Source organism: Condylura cristata, unplaced genomic scaffold (genome assembly GCF_000260355.1).
Source record: "Condylura cristata isolate star-nosed mole 26May11 unplaced genomic scaffold, ConCri1.0 scaffold00015, whole genome shotgun sequence".
Lineage (NCBI taxonomy): Eukaryota > Metazoa > Chordata > Mammalia > Eulipotyphla > Talpidae > Condylura > Condylura cristata.
In genome coordinates, this window is record NW_004567116.1 from 37,933,047 (window position 1) to 37,951,267 (window position 18,221).

Genomic DNA, 18,221 nt, shown 5'->3' on the forward strand with positions numbered 1-18,221 from the left:
TGAAATTTGAAGCACTCAGGATGTGACCCTGCAGTCTTCAGCTGCATTTCCACTTTTTGGCTATTCTGAATGTATCTTATAAGTGGTACTCTTTCCATCTAGGATATTCTTCCCTTAGCCCCCCCCCAACCCCCATTCAAATATGTTCTTCAGTCTCCCCTCACTGGGAGCCCTTCCCTCCGTGCCATGCTGGCTAGCGAGCACCTGGTTCTTGTTTTATGTCTACCTTCCAATTTTAGTCTGGGAGCTCTTGGAAGAGCTTTTGATGGGAAAAGAATATCCCCTGGAATCAGGTTTGGTACAGAAAAAAGCTTATAAAAGGCTTATCAAAATGCTAAATTTCCATACCCAAGGGTTCAGGAGTCTAGTGTCCTTCAAATCTAAGACTTGGAAGTCTTTTCCTGAGGGAGCCACCTTCATACCCTGGCTCATCCACTGGCCACCAGGAGTCGCCAGCGACCTAGTGTCTGCCCAGGCAATTTCCTCAGCCTCCTGGGAGCCCAGGCTGGAAAGCCCTGGCTGCCACCATTTCTGAGTGCGTATGTGTCAGACCCTGTGCTTTTCATGCAGCTTCTCACTTGTTCCTTCCAACCACCATACATAGGTATTTACTTCACAGATGAGAAAACTGAGGCTCAGAGAGCTTAAATGGTAGGTCACACAGCTGGATTGTGACTGTATTTTACTGCTGCCTCTCCCTCTCCCCCACCCCAGTGGTGGTGTTTCTCGCTTCGGGTCAAATCTAAATCCCTCCATGCTTCTCTCTTCCATTCTGGACCCTGGGCTCCTAGGTCTGAGCCTGGAGGGTTAGTGCCCCTTAAAATGAGCATGCAGGGCCACAGTGGGGAGGTGAACATAAATCCTGGTGTGCTATTACCAGCTATTCCATTTGGGGGAAAGTACAACAGAGAACTCTAGTGAAGGCTGCTTAGTAACACATAGAAGGTGTCCAGGCAATGATTTAACTCTGGACAGCAGTCCCTCTGTTCCTTTAATCCTTCTTTCTCCACGGGGCAAATCTGAAAGTTCAGTGTGGGTGTAATTGTCTCACCTCAGGGAGCACATGCACACCTTAACTTGCTTGGAGGGAGGGCTTCCTGGAGAAAAAAGTTCAGAAGACTAGCCATGCCAAGACATTTGGGAATGAGGCAGGCATGGAGGAAGAGGGGGTGACAAAGGCTGAGAAGATGCCAGCTGGAAGCTGCATCCACCTATACTCCTTGTGCCTTCTTCAGCAGACAGCAGGGAAGAGCCCTGCTACTGAAAAACTTCTCCAAGCTCTCAGGACTGAGAATTCAGACTTTTAGTCCTCAGTACTCTTTAGGCTTTCAGTGTGCAAAAACTTGGGTAGGCTGCCTGCCTGAGTTTGTCCCTAGTGCCAAAACTGGAACAGTCTTTGCCATTGCTGTGTACATAGACTGAAGCCCAGAGGGGGTCAGGGCCTTGCATAGGGTCACACAGCAGAGCTGGGATAAAAACTCAAGCCTCTAACTCCCTTTTTTAATAAACTGGACTCAGTTTCGACATCGAGAGGCTAGCCTGGCTTCCTGGAGGCCCAGTTGTTTCTTAGAGACCTTGGCCAAATGTCTTCAGGGGAAGGAGTTACACAACCTGTGATACTTTTCCTCTTCCCAAGGCTCTGGCTTCACCAAAAGTAACACTGTTCTTCCTTGCTGCTGTTCTGTGGTTTGAGTATGGCCACCTCTGCTTTGACCAATCTTGGGCCTTCCTGAGCCTACGGCAATGGGAGAAAGGTCTTGACTCCTGGAAGAGTCCTTGTACTGGCTTCAACTGCTCCTTAGTCTTTTCCCACTCCTGACAGATGCAATGTGGTTTGGACGCTATTCCCACATCTCCCCTTCCCTCTCCAGGTGTGAGCCCTTCGGAGGTCAGGCCTCAGTGACCTGTTCCCTAGTGCCCAGAACATGGGCTGGGCAATAAGTTTGCTGACTGGAAAAAGAACAAGTGAATACAGTGTCCTTGTCCTAAAGGAGCTCAGGGGTACCTGTGAGCCTACCTATGTGATTCAGACGTACCATGCTGGGTGTAGGCTGTTTTCTTTCCAGGCACACGTCCACTAGTCAAAAGTAAATTCAGCTTATCTGTTCATTTTCATACCTGATCCTCTTGGCTCACAGGATGTGTATATTGCCTTCTTATTCCCACTTAACAGATGAGGAAAGCAAGGTCTAGAGAGGAAAAAGCGACAAACCTCAGGTCATAGCTAACTGCCCAGAGACTTGAGGTCAGGACTATGATCATTCCCTGACATTCAGATGAGTAAATGCATGACTAGAATAGGGACACTGAGGTGTTTAGTACACAGTGTAGAAGTGTTGTCAGCCCTATTTGTGGGTTAGTTATGTTTCAGGGTAACATTCCAGGAAAATATTCCCAGGCTTGAGCTCTCAGACATGACAGAAGTACTACATTTGTTTTTGGCCAGTGGAACCAGGGTATAATGGTCCAGGAACAAGATGCTCTTTGGCATTCACAGGATTCTTGGCAGAGCAAGCAGTAATGAACCAAAAACAAGGGGAGTCTAGGAGGAAAGTTACACTGCTTGTGTCAAATAGCAAGATTCTGGGAAAAATAACAATTTCTCTCTTCTCAGCTAAAATTGCTGTGATTTGGTTGTATTTTTGCAAAAAGCCACCTCATAATAAACAAATGCAAATTCAGAACAGTCAGATTTTATCATAAGATCACCCAGAGAGGGCTAAGTAGTAACTGGCCCCAAAACCAAAGCCACAGTTCTGGAGCAGTGAGTGAACAGAACAGCACAACCTGGAGTCTGATCATAGCACAGGGAGGAGGGTTTGCTTTGCCCCAGAAGAGTCCAGTAGCTTGAATTTTCTTTATAATTTCTGGCCAGCTGAGGAGTACCTGTGTGCTGATAAGTTTGTTTTCAAATATTGTGACGCTTTAGGGGCATGTTCTCACTCTGCATCTAGCAGATTAACTTACCTAGAATATGAGTTGGTAAGTCTTGGAAAACCATTCCTTTCCATTCCTTTTAAAGCTGGAGACAGGACAGCCTGGAGAGAAGGTCATCTATCAAGTGGTGGCAGGGCTAATGCCAGAGGACATCATCCCCCCTTAGCATCTGTCTAGTTTGTGGGTGGGAGTAGAGGGTCAGAGGAAAGGGACCCAGGTGAAGTGCGTTAAAGCTGCAGCTTGACATGATGTGTACGATTCCCCTCCCCCCCACCCCCTGCCCATTGGGAAAACCTTGAAAGCAAAGACCATTATTTCTGGCATCCGCACATAGCACACACAGGTGGATGGCATCAGAAGGCATCAGAAACTGTCCCATGAATGGATTAGTTTATTCCCTGCTCTGTATCTGCTGAATGGTTTAAAGAAGGGCCGAGAGGTGTCTTTATAGGAAGCGTTCTCTATTTGGAAGAGTGTTTACCCAAAACTTTAAAAAGAAAACTTAGAAAACTTAATTCCATTTTTTTATTATTCAACATTTTATACATAATAAATACAAACTTTTTACAGCCACTGTAAAGAAAGCACATCTGCACAGAGCTGCTCCCTGTGAGCCTGGCACTGTGCACTGTGATGCTGGATTACATGTCCTGGAGGGAGGGATTCTTTTTAAAAAGGAGGCATATTTTTACAACTTTGTTTACTTTTTTAAAATAAAATTAGCAGCTCTTCCAAAAAATATTTTAAAATATAACAAAAGATTTCAAATAACCTTCTGAGAACGTGAAAAACCCAGATTCAAGGACAATTTGGCTGGCTAGAGAATACAAGACTGGGTGGCAAGAAATGCCTGATTTAATTAGCACTTTGAAAACTGGTAAAATGCTTTAAAGATTTTTATCATGCTGGCAAACTTGAAAATCTTAAAAATAAACCACCCTATTTCTTTTTTAAACTTAAGAATAAGTTTGATAAACACAAAAGACCTCAAATAGATCAACAGGTTAAGAAATGCGAAACAAAACAAAAAACCCCAAATTATGGAGAAGATTCATCAATGGTGGTTGTCACTGAAGTGATCAAATGACTAACTGAAAATTTCTTCAACTGTGACCTTCCTTTTGGTCAGAAATCCCACAGGGACATTTGGCGATTCTTAGGAGGGATGGAATTTTCAAAGCATAATACAACTTTTGATGAACTTACGTAAATTTGATTTCTTAAGAAGATAAGCAATGGCAGATATTCCCTAGTTCCTAGGTCAGGTGTGCCCTATAGGCGGAGAGCTGACAGAGCCCCACTTTGGAACCCCAGCTGCTAGCTGTGGACAGAGCTCCTACTGGCTCTCGTGACATGGAGAACTTGATGTCCTTCATCAGTTTGCACTTGAGCAACTTCTTTTTCATACAGGCTGGTTTTCTTCATACACCACAGGTTCTTCCAAGGAGATGTCAGGTTACTGGGGTCTGGGAAGCTGCGTTTTTTCATGGTAGGATAGCTGCTGGTCTGTACCTGCCATAACCTGGCTCTTGGGGCCAGTGCACTGGCTTGGGAATAAAATAATGCTAATAAAATACTAGGAGCTTCCCAGTAGAGAAGCTCAGCACAATGCAAGTGTGTCCTCAATGTATAGACATTCAAATTCTAAGGATACCAGTCAGAAGAGTATATGCTGCAAAAATTAAGATGAAAAATACCCAAATACAAAAAGAACATTAAACTGGCTCATATCAGACTTGGAAGCTCCATTTCTGCTGCAGCCATAAGCCTCCTTTCTACTAGTCTATATGATGGACAAGATTTGGCTTCTAGTTCAGCCCCTCCATATTAGCTCCACTAATTCTAAATGAATGGCATAAATATTAATACAAAGGACACTGTTACTGTTTTAAATCTGTTAGTTGTGGAAGAGAGATGTATTAATGCAATTGGCGCTAAAGTCAGGGCAGTCCACTTTTTTATGAATAAGATTTCACTTTCTCAGTCTGGGGACTAACTGTGGGGAGGAGCCAGCCTCACCTGAAATCCCTCTATCTGCTGCTTTATGTAGCCAACGTGATCTGATTCAACTCAATTAGATGAGCAAAAGTCACTTGAAGAAAGCTGAGAATCTCTGCCACGTCCTGTGGCCACAGTAATATACTGTACGAGTGCACATGATCAGTCTCTGTGACTGTGTCCTGAACAGGCCTGGTCTTGAGTCTCATACAAACGTGGACCACTGTTAGGCATGTCCCCTTCTTTGCTTCCAGGGTCCACTAGGATTTGTGCTATGGTAGGAGAGATGACATAGAAAATGACAACAAAAAAAGGCACAAAATATTCAAAATGTGGGAGGAGTCCACCAGGCCACCCAGTCACATATAATCCTCCATGTTTTTGCTCTGTTCAAGAGTCATCCTCATGCAAAGGTGCCTAAAACACAAGACTGACCAAACTCCGAGCCTGGCCTTGATTGTAGTACTAATACACAGGCAAGGCTGTCATCACACCAGTGTGATTTCCACATCTTCAATCTTCTCGGCTGACCTTCGGTGATTCTGTGTAGGTGGAGGAGGAGCTGCTCGGACCTTTGCAGGAAACAATTACATGGATTATCAGTCAACTTCTGAGCCTATGCCGAAAGTATCCAAGCCCAAACATTTATGTATTGAATGACACCAGTGCTCCTGAAGTGTTCTGAGCATGTCCTTTCAACCTAATTTTCACTACTTCCCTCACTGAGAAGGAGTTAATGTTTGAGATGAAATGCAAAACTCATAAATCAGGTCTTGCCTGAACTGGAAGCCTCATGGGCACAAGGGTCCTATATCTCTAAAAGTATTATTTAAAGCAAATGCTTGGAGTTGGAAGCATGAGAGCAGTGCTTGAAGAACTGAAAACCTTTCAGCATGTCTTGGAAGGAGACTTGCAAGATACATGGCTTCAGAGGTAGGCTGGGGTTCAGCAGAGAAAGGCCTTGCTAAGCCATGTGAAGAAAGCCGAGCTTTATTCTGTAGGCAAAGTGGAGATTTCGGTGGATTTTAAACAGCAGTATCAGAATTGTGAAAAGATGACTCAGTTGACAGTTTGAAGAAGAGTGGAAGTGGGCAAAAGTACAAGTAAAATGACCATTTAGGGCAGTTTCGTTGCCACTTGAGCAAGAATTAATGTTAACTTGAACAGGTGCTCATTTAGCAAGGGAGTAGAGAAATAGAGAGATTTGACAGCTCCCTCCGAGGTAAACTGGGCTAGATTTGGTGGTGGTTATTTGTGGGAAGTAGGGCCAGAGAGGTATCAAGAGTGATACCAGAATACTGGTGGGATGAAGGGTCACCCACCAAGAAAGGCAAAGCTGGAGAAGGAGCATACTTGGAAGGGAAGATAATTCACTCATTTTGGCTAAGTTTTGGGGGATTTGGTATCTGTACACTGAGGGATCTCTAAGTCTGGAGCTCATGGAAGAGACTGGTTGGAAGTAACATATTTGGGAGTGGTTAGTAAATAAATGTTTCTTAACATTGTGGGAGTAATGAGATTACACAAAGAGAGTGCGTTCAATGACTTCAAGAGAAACACCTCAGGGATAGAACTCTGAAAGCAACAGGAGGGACTGGATAGAGACAAGATAATGAGAAATTAAGGGCCAGGAAGGTAGACGGTAAACCAAGAAAGAGTGGTGGAACACACTGGTGCACTTCTCTGTGCTCCCACTCTTACCAGGCTACGTCCCCTTCTTGTTTGAGCCACTGCTGTGGCCTCCTAATGGCTTGTATGTCCATTCTGCCACCATTCATTCTTCATTGGCTGCCATGCAGTTTCAAAAATGCAAAACTGGTCATATCACTGTTCTGCTTACAATCTTATCAAGGCCCTTCCTATCATATTTAAGATAAAGAACCAAGTCCTTAAACTTAGCAAGGTACTTAATACATATCTGCTAAATGAAGCCAAAGGAAGTAGAATCATGTTCAAAGACTGGTGTTAAATACTGATACACAGGTCAAGAAAAACAAAATTGCAAAGTATGCATTGGATTAGCACAGGAAAGGTTTGGGAACTGACAGGGGTGGGTGGATATGTGGCAGTGAACTGAGGGGTGAATAGAGCTGATTGTTTGTAATGAACTATAGAAATGATCCCTGAAAGTCTTCTGAGCTGATTATCTGTAAGAAAAAATTCTCTTTGAAAACAGTAGTTCTTAAGTCTCAAAAGAGCATGGAGTGTGTCTTATTATTTCACCTCAAGAGTACTATTTTTCAAAGGGAAAAATAATGCCTGCTAACAAAAACATACTTCTGTTTTGCAGTTAGGCCACATCAATGCTCACAGAGCTTATTATAGCCATCATCATGCAATTTTACCATGGCTCAGCAAGGAAAGTTCCAGTGTAAACTAGAACTTTCAATATTTATTTAAGTTTTAAATTGAGGTATAACTGATATATACATGTCAATTTTCATAGCCTTCCTTTTTAATAACTTTTTACCTTCTGAACCCCTCTCATGCTTGTATGGGGTGGGGGGATTACTAACAACATAAGAGCCATGGAGAAACATTAATTTCTAACTTCCAATTTTAAACAATCAGGTACTGTATGATCCTGCCAAATGAGACTTACAGGTCGTAGTTTGCCATACGAGGTCTCAGGAGTGTGCCTTGTTGCCTGTGACAATCCTGGCGAGTCCACATGGAAGCTGTTTTCTAAGAGAGAGAAAAGGAACCAAAGAAGTTCATTTGATTTGTGTTGTTGAACAATGAAAACGCTAATGCACATCTGTTTGCTGTACAGGTGAATATGTGGATTTCTGAATAAAAATGTATTTAGACCAAAGCCTAGGAGGGCCCTTACCATTTGCTGAAGGAGAACGCGGGAAGTACTGGGAGCTCCTCTTATCGGGGCTGGGGTAAGGGCTGCTGGGAGGCTGGTCATACAGTGGCAGTGGGGGCAGGGAGCCAGGCGGCTTGGGAGAAGGTGAGACCTGCAGCAGAGGGAGGAAAGGTTACAAAGTGCTCACCTCAGGAAGAGAGAGGAACTTCTCTAGTCCAAGCAAATTACTTTTCTCTAGCATTAAGTCATAACTACTAATATTTTGGGTCAGCCTCATCAGAAGCAAATGAGCCCAAAATAACAACCCCCCAAGTCCCAATTTTGTGTTGCATTTAACTTTCTTCCCATTATACTACTGATTTTAATTTATAATAGTAATCAAGTCAAACTATTCTCTAGAGTTCTACTAGAAACATCAAGTTAGGTAATTTAGTCAACTCATTGTGAAGAGTAAAAAAAGGTGAAAGTTGCATGATTTTGTGAATATAAAATAATTGGCTGAGTTTCTGATTTCCCCAGATTTGGTAAATGTCAGCTAAGTGTTTACAATATTAAACAACTTCATGGAAGGATGATTCTTATGGCTACTGACCTGCCAGGCCTACTGTGACAGACCCAAATTAGGGTTCCCTGTAAAAGCAACTTGTGCTATCATGAGCTAAACCAAATGTCATCAGAGTGGAACAGGGTTGTTTCAGGCTCATTAGTTCTCTGAAATGAATGGGCAGGACCTGGAATGGGCAGGGAACCCTGACAGTAACGAAGAGAGAATGCAAGCTTTTACTTTTGGAAACATTTACCATGTTAACTAACCATTGTGAAATGCAGTCCTTCTCTGGTTTCTGTCTTCCCATGAAATGTATGCCATATTCAATTTAGCATCTTAGTGAATTGATTCAGAGAACAACATGTGGGAGAACTGAAGGTGTAATATAGCCATGACAGAGGAGGCAAGTCCCCACTTGCCAAAATTCAGTTTTGTAGAAACCTGGCATCCGAGGCTGGAGGGTTAAGAATAAAGCTGGGACTACAGCTCACTTTCGTCTGGGCTAACAGGCCCATTGGAGTAATTTTCTTTAAACATTATTTTAAAGCAGTGTTCTCCCCTCTTGTGTACCTGAATCTCTCTCATCCACGGAGTGTCGCCATTTTCTGACGCTGAAAGTTCTTCCACTAGCACCGATGGGAAAACTCCAACCCGCCCATTGAATTCCCCTTCCCAGAAGCCATCGTCATCCTGGTTTTCTTTGTTCAAAATTCGGATGATTGCTCCCTCAGGAAATGATAACTCATCACCTGTCTGGCCCTCATAGTCATAAAGTGCTTTCACAAAACAGACTAGGTACAAGAGAGAGAGAAAACTCCAGTAAGAACATTGACAGGTTATTTTTTTGCAACCACCCCTACACTCAAGTGACAACTAAAGGGCACTATATAGAATAGGGAGAAAGTTTTAATGTTTTTACTCAATGAAGATCAACTTTAAGGTTCTACTGTATTGGATGTAACCAAATAAAGGAAAACACAGAATAGGAATAATGTGCTTTTAAATCTACTGAAGGCTTACTGCAGGGCAATACAGTTTAGGTCAGATGTGACCAAATAAAGAGTGCCTTGTTTCAGTCTTTACCACTGGCATCTCCGTTGAGGCTGCCTGAAACGAGTTCGGCCTCCGTGGAATTGCTGGATGTGTGTGACCGACTGTCCAAAGCAGCCAAGGACTGTAGCATGCTCAGCAGACTGTTCGAGGTGGGAAACTGTAGGTATTTTTCTGGCACATAACCCACTTGACCAACTTTATTTCGAGCCTGAGTAAAAAACATGTGACAAAACAGGTTTGCACACACAATTTGGACAGGGCATAACAAGAACCAAAATAAACTCCTAAAAATGTCACAAGGAGGGGCGATATGAGCAAAGGAATATACCTTTACCCAGTCTTCCATATCTCCATCTTCAATCACTTCTAACACCTCATGTTCCTCAATGGTCAACTCATCTGGTTGAGAAGCCTGCAATGTAGGATGGTCATGGACAAAATTAAAAAGGTTAGATAAAGAGCAGATGTGAGCTGATCATAACAAAAACTGGGGATCAAAATACTGAAATGATTTTGAAAAACTTATTGAAAATAAAAATTTAGGTGTTGTAAAACTATCATAATGAGGTGAAGTTTTACTTTAAAAACTGAACAAAAGAAAGCCACAACAAAAACTGGAGAAACGGAATCCTCAAGAGGCAATCAGGCTCAATTTTCAGAGCTGTCAGCTGGAAGTAGAGGACCTCGGGTCCAGTTCCAGCTTATGTATCTATTGGTTAAGTTATTCAACTTCTTGATGCCTCCATTTCTTCAAAATGACAATCCTGCCATTCTTGGGAAGATGGGGGAGTCAACATGGGATGAATAAGCCAGAACCATGATGATTTTGGAAGCACAGGCAAAGGAGAAAGCACTGAATTAGAACCGCACCGTGGGCTACCATGGAGGTGCATGCTGTGAAAATGCAAAGAACTATGTTCATGGATTAGATGACGGCTTGAGCAGCACCTAGAATTGATCTGGAATCACTGAAAAACAGTGGCCGAGAGAACAAGGTTGTGGGAAAGGAAATGATTGAGATCCAGTCAGAGTTTGGATTTATTATGCTCCAACTTAACTGTGGAGACTGGGTTGATCCACTTGGGTGCTTCTGCTGAAGCCGCTAACTGGTTTTATTATCCTTGACAGGAGTCCACTAGCACCAGCTGCCCAGTTACTGCCCTTGAGACAGTAGAATCTAAGAGCAAACTCTCAGGAATTCTGCAGAGGGGGTAGAGAGAGACTATGTGGCTTTGTTTCCTAAAGAGACTTGCCTACCACATGTAATAGGGAAGGTCCTGATGGCACCTTCTAGTTCTCCAATGAATAATCTTAAAATCTTTCCCCACATCCCAAGACAGTTACAACTATCACCTAAACACCATATAGTTTTTCAAATCCCATAGTATCAAAATGTAAAATATCTAAATTACACAAGAAAAATAAGGAAGGAAATGGGTCGCTTTCCTTAGACTCGTTTTCCACTTACGTGCATTATAACATTTCATCAAACTCAGATTATGGACATTGTTATAGCTGCTAGGTGGGAAAGTGGTATTTACAGAAATACTCCAAGACTAGAAGTTTAAGTAAATTACCTCTTATTTCAAAATATGAAAGAAAAAAAATCAGTGGAATTTCTTTGCTAATAATAACATACTATGCCCTGAAATATACCAGCAAAAGGCACTTATATAACAAAGATGTTTTCCTGATTTCATGGCAAGACTTATGAAGTATCAATGCACCCTGACTTTAATGTGTGAGAGTAAAGTAGGAAGGACAAGATCACCCCTTTATATGCTATCCTTGTAAAAACAGTCATGGAGGTCTACCCATAAGTTGTCCAGTGCTATCACATAAGCAGACATATGCTTAATCATACCATTCCCAAGCAGAGACCAGTTCTTCCACCTGACAAAGTCAAGTCCACTGCATGCCATTCAGGTCTTACAAAGTGGTTTCCATGGTCTCCTGATGCCTGGATCCCAGCACACGATTCCCTATTTTCTAGATCCAACCCATCATTCCTTGCCTTTATGCTTTTGCCAGGTTGTTCCTCCTTTCCAGCAAGACCGGCTCCTTCTTTCCCATCTGGTGCATGAATTTAGATTATTTCACATGGTTCAAGTATAGTTTTACACTGTTTCTATGGGCAAGTGGCCATCAGACCTCTTTGCACCCACATTTTCTTTCCCCTTCCTGTTAGATTATAAGCTACATGATGGCAGAGATTTTTGTTTGCTTTGACCAATGCTACACCCCTGAGAAAAAGAGCATGAATGTACATGGAAGGTGTTCAAGCTTATTTGTTGAATTATGAGTTGATTACTGAAACTTCATATATGGTAGCTATTACTATATGACTTGCGGCCAGCTGGTATGTTTTCCCAGATGACCAACAATGAGCTGGTGGCCTCTTTTTCCTTTTATTGTTAGAAGACTCTGACATTAACTACCGCTATCTGCCCTGTGGGCTTCCTACTAGAATGGCTTCCATAAGGCAGGGAATGTAATTCTCACTTACCCAGGGAAAGACAGCACGTGATGACAATGGTGACTAGACAGACACGTGGTCTCACACCCCACTGAAGTCTAATCTGCAGGGACAGTCAGAACTCCAGAAGCAGCCATGCTCTTTATTCCTACAACTATTTGTCCAAATTTCCTATTTTTCTTAAAACAATATGCTTTTACCTGATTATGAAGTAAAATATGTTCAAAGTAGAAAAGTTGTAAAATATAATTGAAACCTTAAGGTACATACATCTTTTTTTTTGATATAACATAGCATTTCTTGTTACATGAAAAAACTACTCATGAGGTAATTTTCTTCATAGTATTATGTGATGGCCACATTATATAAATGGCTGATTTATTTAGCTACTCATACCAACCAGACTGCCAACTTTGAGTTATTACAAAGTAGTACTATGAAGGAAGAACATTTTGTACCCAAATGTTTCTCAATGTTAGGTCATTTCTTTAGAACAGATGCTAGCCAGATCAACAGTTATGGGTATTTTTAAGATTTTTTTTGGTTTTGTTTTTTGTTTGTTTTTAAAGATTTATTTATTTATACATTCAAGACTTGGGATACAGGCCAGAGGTGCGGTAGGTGATAGTATTCACCAGAGACAGAGTGGGGAGCAGAACAGGCAGCTTGACTGAAATATACTGATGGAGGGAGCACATTTTAAAGATTTTTAAATCTAATCTTTACATTTTGATTTTTTTTTTGTTCTCATCAGGCCTTCTTTGATAGTCTGAACTATAGGAATCACTATTAGGTTTATAGTTAGTCTCTATCCAAATCTACCCTCTATAGTAACTATACCGCAAGAAGGCACCTGACCTCGGACATCCAATCTGATTTGGGACATCCAGGATAGAAGCTAAAAATCAGTTCTGGTCCACAAGGCCCCTGATTCTCTGACAGCTGCTCTTCCAGCTGCTCTTTCATGTACCACTAATTTAACATTTATTAAGAACTCCATTATTTCATAAAATAGTGCCTCTGTATTTGTTGTTCTCTTTGCTTAGAAGGCTCTCCCCCTTCCCTACCTTCTAGTCTCTCACTGAAAGATATTACTCATGACTTAGTTTAAATACCATCTCGTGTAAATTTTCTCCCAACCATTTCAGAAAGAATTATGGTTTTCACCTCTTTTATAAATGTTTTCATATATACTCTACTTTTCAGTTTTATGTGGGCTTCCCCCAGTCTACTTGTTCCTGGGGGGCTAGGATTATGTTACATTTGTTTTTCTACCTTGAAAACTTAATCATACATTGGACACTCAATACATGATTGTTTAATGATTAACTGACCAAATAGATTTTTGTAGTCTTGGTTTGCCATAGGCACATTTCTGTGGTAGAAGGAAAGTTAAATGAATGTGAACTGTTTATAATCACTCAGACACTTAGGACCATCTCCATTTAAGGATGTTAGATCTTAATTCTAGAACTTCAGAGTAAATATCTTACTGGGAAATAAGAGGAGAAAACATTCCCAACCCTAGTTTTACCATAACACCTTTTTCAAGTACCTCAGAAAATGACTTCAAATTTCCAAAATTATTACACAGTTAACAACAACAACAAAAAACCACTTTCAGAAAAGAGGAAGTATTATTAATTTAAATATATTATGAAAGGATGTTACGCTAGAAAAAGTGTGGGTAGCACTCATTTTGAGGAGTCCACACTGCTAGCTCTGGCTATCCAGGGACTGTGGTGCTGGGAGTGAAACTATCCTGGGTATGACTGTTGAAGGCATCTCCAGCCCCTTCCTCTCTTGTTATCACTTTAGCCCTAAGTTTTTATCAGCATGGGAGCCAGAGGAGGATTCATTTGCTCATGCCTTCCTAATATAATTCCACAGTAAGTTACTGAAGACCTGTGATATGCCAGGCACTATCCAACATACTGAGGTACACAGACACAGACAAGGTTTCCATCTTCAAAGACCTTTAATGGGAAGTCAGGGAAAGAAATACCCAGAGCCGGCTATAGGTGCTGTAATGTAAATAAGAGTACAGAAGGACACTGGGGGAGAGAATGGTGACTGAGGAGCCACTGTTTGAGCTGAGCCTCTATGAAGAACAGTGGATAGCCAACCAAGACTTGGGAAAAGAATTCTAGATAGAGGGAGCTGCAAGTGCAAAGTTCCAAGTACGTAGGGTACTTTGGAAAACTGAAAGGCAACCAGAGTGGCTAATATGTAGTGAGTGAGTTGTGTAGCAAGAATGGTCTGATATGAAGCTAGGGAAAATGGCAGGGGCCAGGTCATCTGGATGCTTTGGACCCTAGAGAAGAGTTTGTTTTTCTCAGTGTGATGGAAGTTTACAAGGAGTTTTAGGCAGGGGAATAAAATATCTTCTTTGTGTTAAAGATAATTTTGGCTGCAGGGTGGAGAATGGATTGTTGGGAGGCAAGTATGAATTGTACAAAGTGTTGAGTTTTTTCCCTTTATAGTAATCAAAGCAAAGGCCTAGCCAAAATGGTGAAAAGTGAATGGATTTGGGATGTTTCGGAAGTAGAGTCATTATTTCTGACTGATGGACTAGATGAGGGCAGTGAGAGGGAAGGGGAAGAACTGGGGAACTAAAACTCAGATTTCTTGGCATGAGTGAAAAAGTTAATGTGAAAGTAGGGCGGGGATGAGAGAGATTAAAAACTATCATACCATTTCAGGTTTGGAAATTCTGGCATCTAGTTATTCAGATCCCTGCTTAACTTGGAAACAAGAGGTGGTTGTGTTAAGGCTAGGAAAGGTAAAGATTTAAAAAATGTCCTTTTTACAGTCTCTTTCAAGTATGAATTGAGGCTTATCCTAATGGAGGGTCCTATGTCAAGCAAGCAATTGGTAACAAGGTGAAAGTTCCATTTACTTAAAATTTATTGGATTCTAGTAACTGTGCTTTGCTATAAAAAATATTATTTAATCTTCAAACTAGTCCTATAGTGTTATCCTGATAATATAGATTTTAAAAAATCTTAAATAAAATAAAAATTAGACTCAGAGATTAAGGGACTAGTGTGATCATACAGCTGATTTTTAACACAGGCAGTCCATGTCAGAGACAATATATTCTCTTTACCATTATGCTTTGTTGCCTCTATATTAACCAAATACCATTTTTACATTAAGCACTGCATAAGAGGCTAGGTAGACACAGTTATCTTTAGAGTTGTCACATTTTAATAGCAGTATATTAGAGAAATACAAACCTTGTAGGAATAAACAACTTTACAGGTGAGTGGATAATTTCTTAAGGTGCCAGAAGGGCTGGAGCTGCTGTCATCAAAAACATCCATGTTGTCTTCAAACTCTTCTCCCTCTTCTCTTTCAGTATCTGCATTCAGCTGGGAAAAATTAGAAGCCATTAGCTAGCTCACTTACTTCAGGAATGTGGGTGACAGCAGGAAAAACACCCAAAACCTGGTTGTTTCAAAATCAATATTATTCAGCTACACATAGAAATAAATATTCTCACTTTGATTTTTCTTGTTATGAAAGGATAGTTTTCTTTCTTTTAAAAACCTACAGTAAAATGTCTTTTAAACACATAACAAATATTTATCAATATCCTTTTACTTTTTAGTATTCAATAATGACTTAGAAAGGGTTTTTTTTTCATTTATTGGGAGACAATAAATACACTTTGAAACATTATCAAGGATGTGGGAAAAAGGCTATTAAAAATCTACTGAATTAAAAACCAAATGATCTCATTTTTGTGAATCCATTATGTAGAAATATATTTTAGCACTGTTGGTAGTAGTAAAAGCCTCACTCAATCTACATATCCACCAGTAGATGAATGTTCCAGTAAACTATAATGTGTCTAAACTATAATGTGTCCATATTATGGATAAATAACAGCCATTAAAAGTGAGCTAGGAAACAGAAACTCCAGAAATAAACCCTCACATACACAGTTAAATGATTTTTGAGAAAGTTCTCAAGATTATCCAGTGGGATAGTCTTTTCAGCAAATATACTAGGAAAAACCTGATACCCAAAATAAAAGAATAAAGTTAGATCCTTACATCTTAGAAAATTAAGTGAAATGGATTGAAGGCCTAAATGTAAAAATTAAAATTACAAAATTCAGAACTTTAGGAAAAAAGCTTCATGACAATTTGAATGGGAAATGAATGATATCTTGAATATGACACCAAAAGCATAGGCAACAAAAGAAAAACAAACTGGACTTTAAATTAAAAACGTTTGTACATCAAAGGGCAAAAGTGAAAAGGCAACCCACAGAATAAGAAAATACTTGCAAATCATTTATCTGATAAGGGATTAATATCTACAATATTTAAAGAATGCCTAAAACTCACAAAAAACACCCAATAAAAAGTAAGCAAAGAGCCTCCTCATGCTATGTGCTTGTTAGTGCATATTGGTAACTTCTGAAGTGTCAGCTGAGCAGACTAGCCCTTCCCGTGGCTAAAGCAAAACCCAAGGAAGGAGTTAACACTAAGAAAAACGATCATGTTAATTTGGAGGTGGCCAGTTAAGATGGCTCTGTGGTACTCTTTAAAATTAAGAGGGAGAGGGCCCTCCCTGGTGGTACAATGGGTTAGAATGCAGCTCTGCAGCTGGCCACAGTTGCTTCAGTGCAAATTCTATCTCCAGCCCCAAAGATGATACACATGGCGTGTTAGACACCTCCTGACCCTTCTGCTGCTCCCCTCAGCAGTGTACTTCATTGACTGTGGTGAAAATCTATTGTGAGCAACAGGGTTTGTCAATGAGGCAGATTAGATTCAAATTTGATGGGAAGCCAACCAGTGAAACAGACATACCTTTTTCAGTAGCAAGCAGAGGTGTCCACTAAAAAGGGCACCTGGCACTTTACTCCAAAGCTCTTTTATCAGAACAACACATTCTCATTAATATCTGCAATTTGGTTCCACCATACTCTGACTACTACAGTATAGTTTCTGCTGTTCTTTCATTTCCCCTTCCATTCTTTTATTGTGCATAAACAGTATGTATGCAAAAACATATTGCATGTTTTAAAGCTAAATGGACAATGGTATGTTTTGATTGACATCAAATGGAGATAAGATGGGGAAAAATACTGGTTCTGTGAAAATTCTGCCTTTTTCCATTTGAGGCATACTCATTCAGCTCTTATCTGTATATATATTCTAGTAATTTATTTTACTTTTAATATTCGACAACAACAAAAATAATAACATACTAATTCTTGTACATACTGTTTGATTGGGGAATTTTAATGTTTTTCATTTATCACTATAAAACCAAGGACAAGTTTTTAACTTTTTATACATAGCTGTTACATGCAGGGCAATATGTCTTTAAGTAGGGATAAATTACTCTAAGAGAAGTGAATCAGATAGTTTTCCCTTCAAGTCCAAATTTCTTTAAAAGAAATGAAAAATGGGCAAAGAACTTGAGCAGACATTTCTCAAAGAAGATATACAAACAGTCAGTAAGCACATGAGAAGATGCTCAACATCATTAGGCAAGTGCAAGTCAAAACCTCAGCGAGATACCACCTCATACCCGTAAGAATGGCTACTAGGTAAAAAGAGGAAATAACACGTGTTAAGGATGTAGCAAATATTTGTATACTTGTTGATGGGAATATAAAATGGTGCAGAAAAGGAAGGAAATTCTGACACATTCTACAATATGAATAAACTTCAAGAACATTAATGTTAAGTGAAATAATCTGGTCACAAGAAGGTAAGTACTGTATGATTCCTCTTGTAGAATCAGTCAAATTCACAAGTCAGAAGTGAGTAGCCAGGAACTGGGGCTTGGGGAATGCAGAGTTATTGTTTAATGGGTACAGAACTTTATTTCTGCCAGGTGAGAAGATCTATCTGGAGACAGATGGTGCTGATTATTGTACAACAATATAGATATACTTAATGCCACTGAACTGTATGCTTTAAATGGTAAATTTTATGTAGCATATTTTACTATAAAAAAAGAGGCCTGGCCAGTGGATTCGAGTAGAAAACCCAAATATAAACCCACGAGTTTATGGACACCTAATTTTTGACAAAGGAGCAAAGAAGATACAATGGAACAACAAGTTTGTTGAACAAATGATTCTGGGAAAACTGGGAAGCAACATGCAAAAAAAAAAAAAAAAAAAAGAATGATGATTACCTCACACCATGCACAAAGACAAAGACACCTCAAAGTGGATTAAAGACCTAGACATAAGAATGGAGACCACAAAATACCTGGAAGCAAAGATGGTGAAACACTACGTGAAATACACCTCAATAACATCTTTGAAGATACAATATCCAATGCAATGATAGTGAAGGCAAGGACAAACAGATGGGACTACATCAAATTAAAGAGCTTCTGTACAGCAAAACAGACATTACAAA

General features: G+C 40.3%; 1 protein-coding gene across 2 annotated transcripts in view; it reads right to left on the reverse strand.

Moving 5' to 3' along the window:
- Positions 1–3,448: 3,448 nt before the first annotated feature.
- Positions 3,449–18,221, reverse strand: part of FCHSD2 (FCH and double SH3 domains 2) — a 200,915-nt gene continuing 186,142 nt past the window's right edge. Inside the window, exons 14-20 of one of the 2 annotated variants that reach the window (XM_004683177.2) lie at positions 15,063–15,197; positions 9,676–9,759; positions 9,378–9,555; positions 8,865–9,085; positions 7,769–7,898; positions 7,538–7,620; positions 3,449–5,507 (exon numbers count right to left, since the gene is read on the reverse strand). In XM_004683177.2, coding sequence (XP_004683234.1) covers positions 5,424–5,507; positions 7,538–7,620; positions 7,769–7,898; positions 8,865–9,085; positions 9,378–9,555; positions 9,676–9,759; positions 15,063–15,197 — 915 coding nt within the window. In that variant the 3' untranslated portion in view covers positions 3,449–5,423. The remainder of the gene's footprint in view (positions 5,508–7,537; positions 7,621–7,768; positions 7,899–8,864; positions 9,086–9,377; positions 9,556–9,675; positions 9,760–15,062; positions 15,198–18,221) is intronic. The other variant, XM_004683176.2, reaches the window with a different exon arrangement.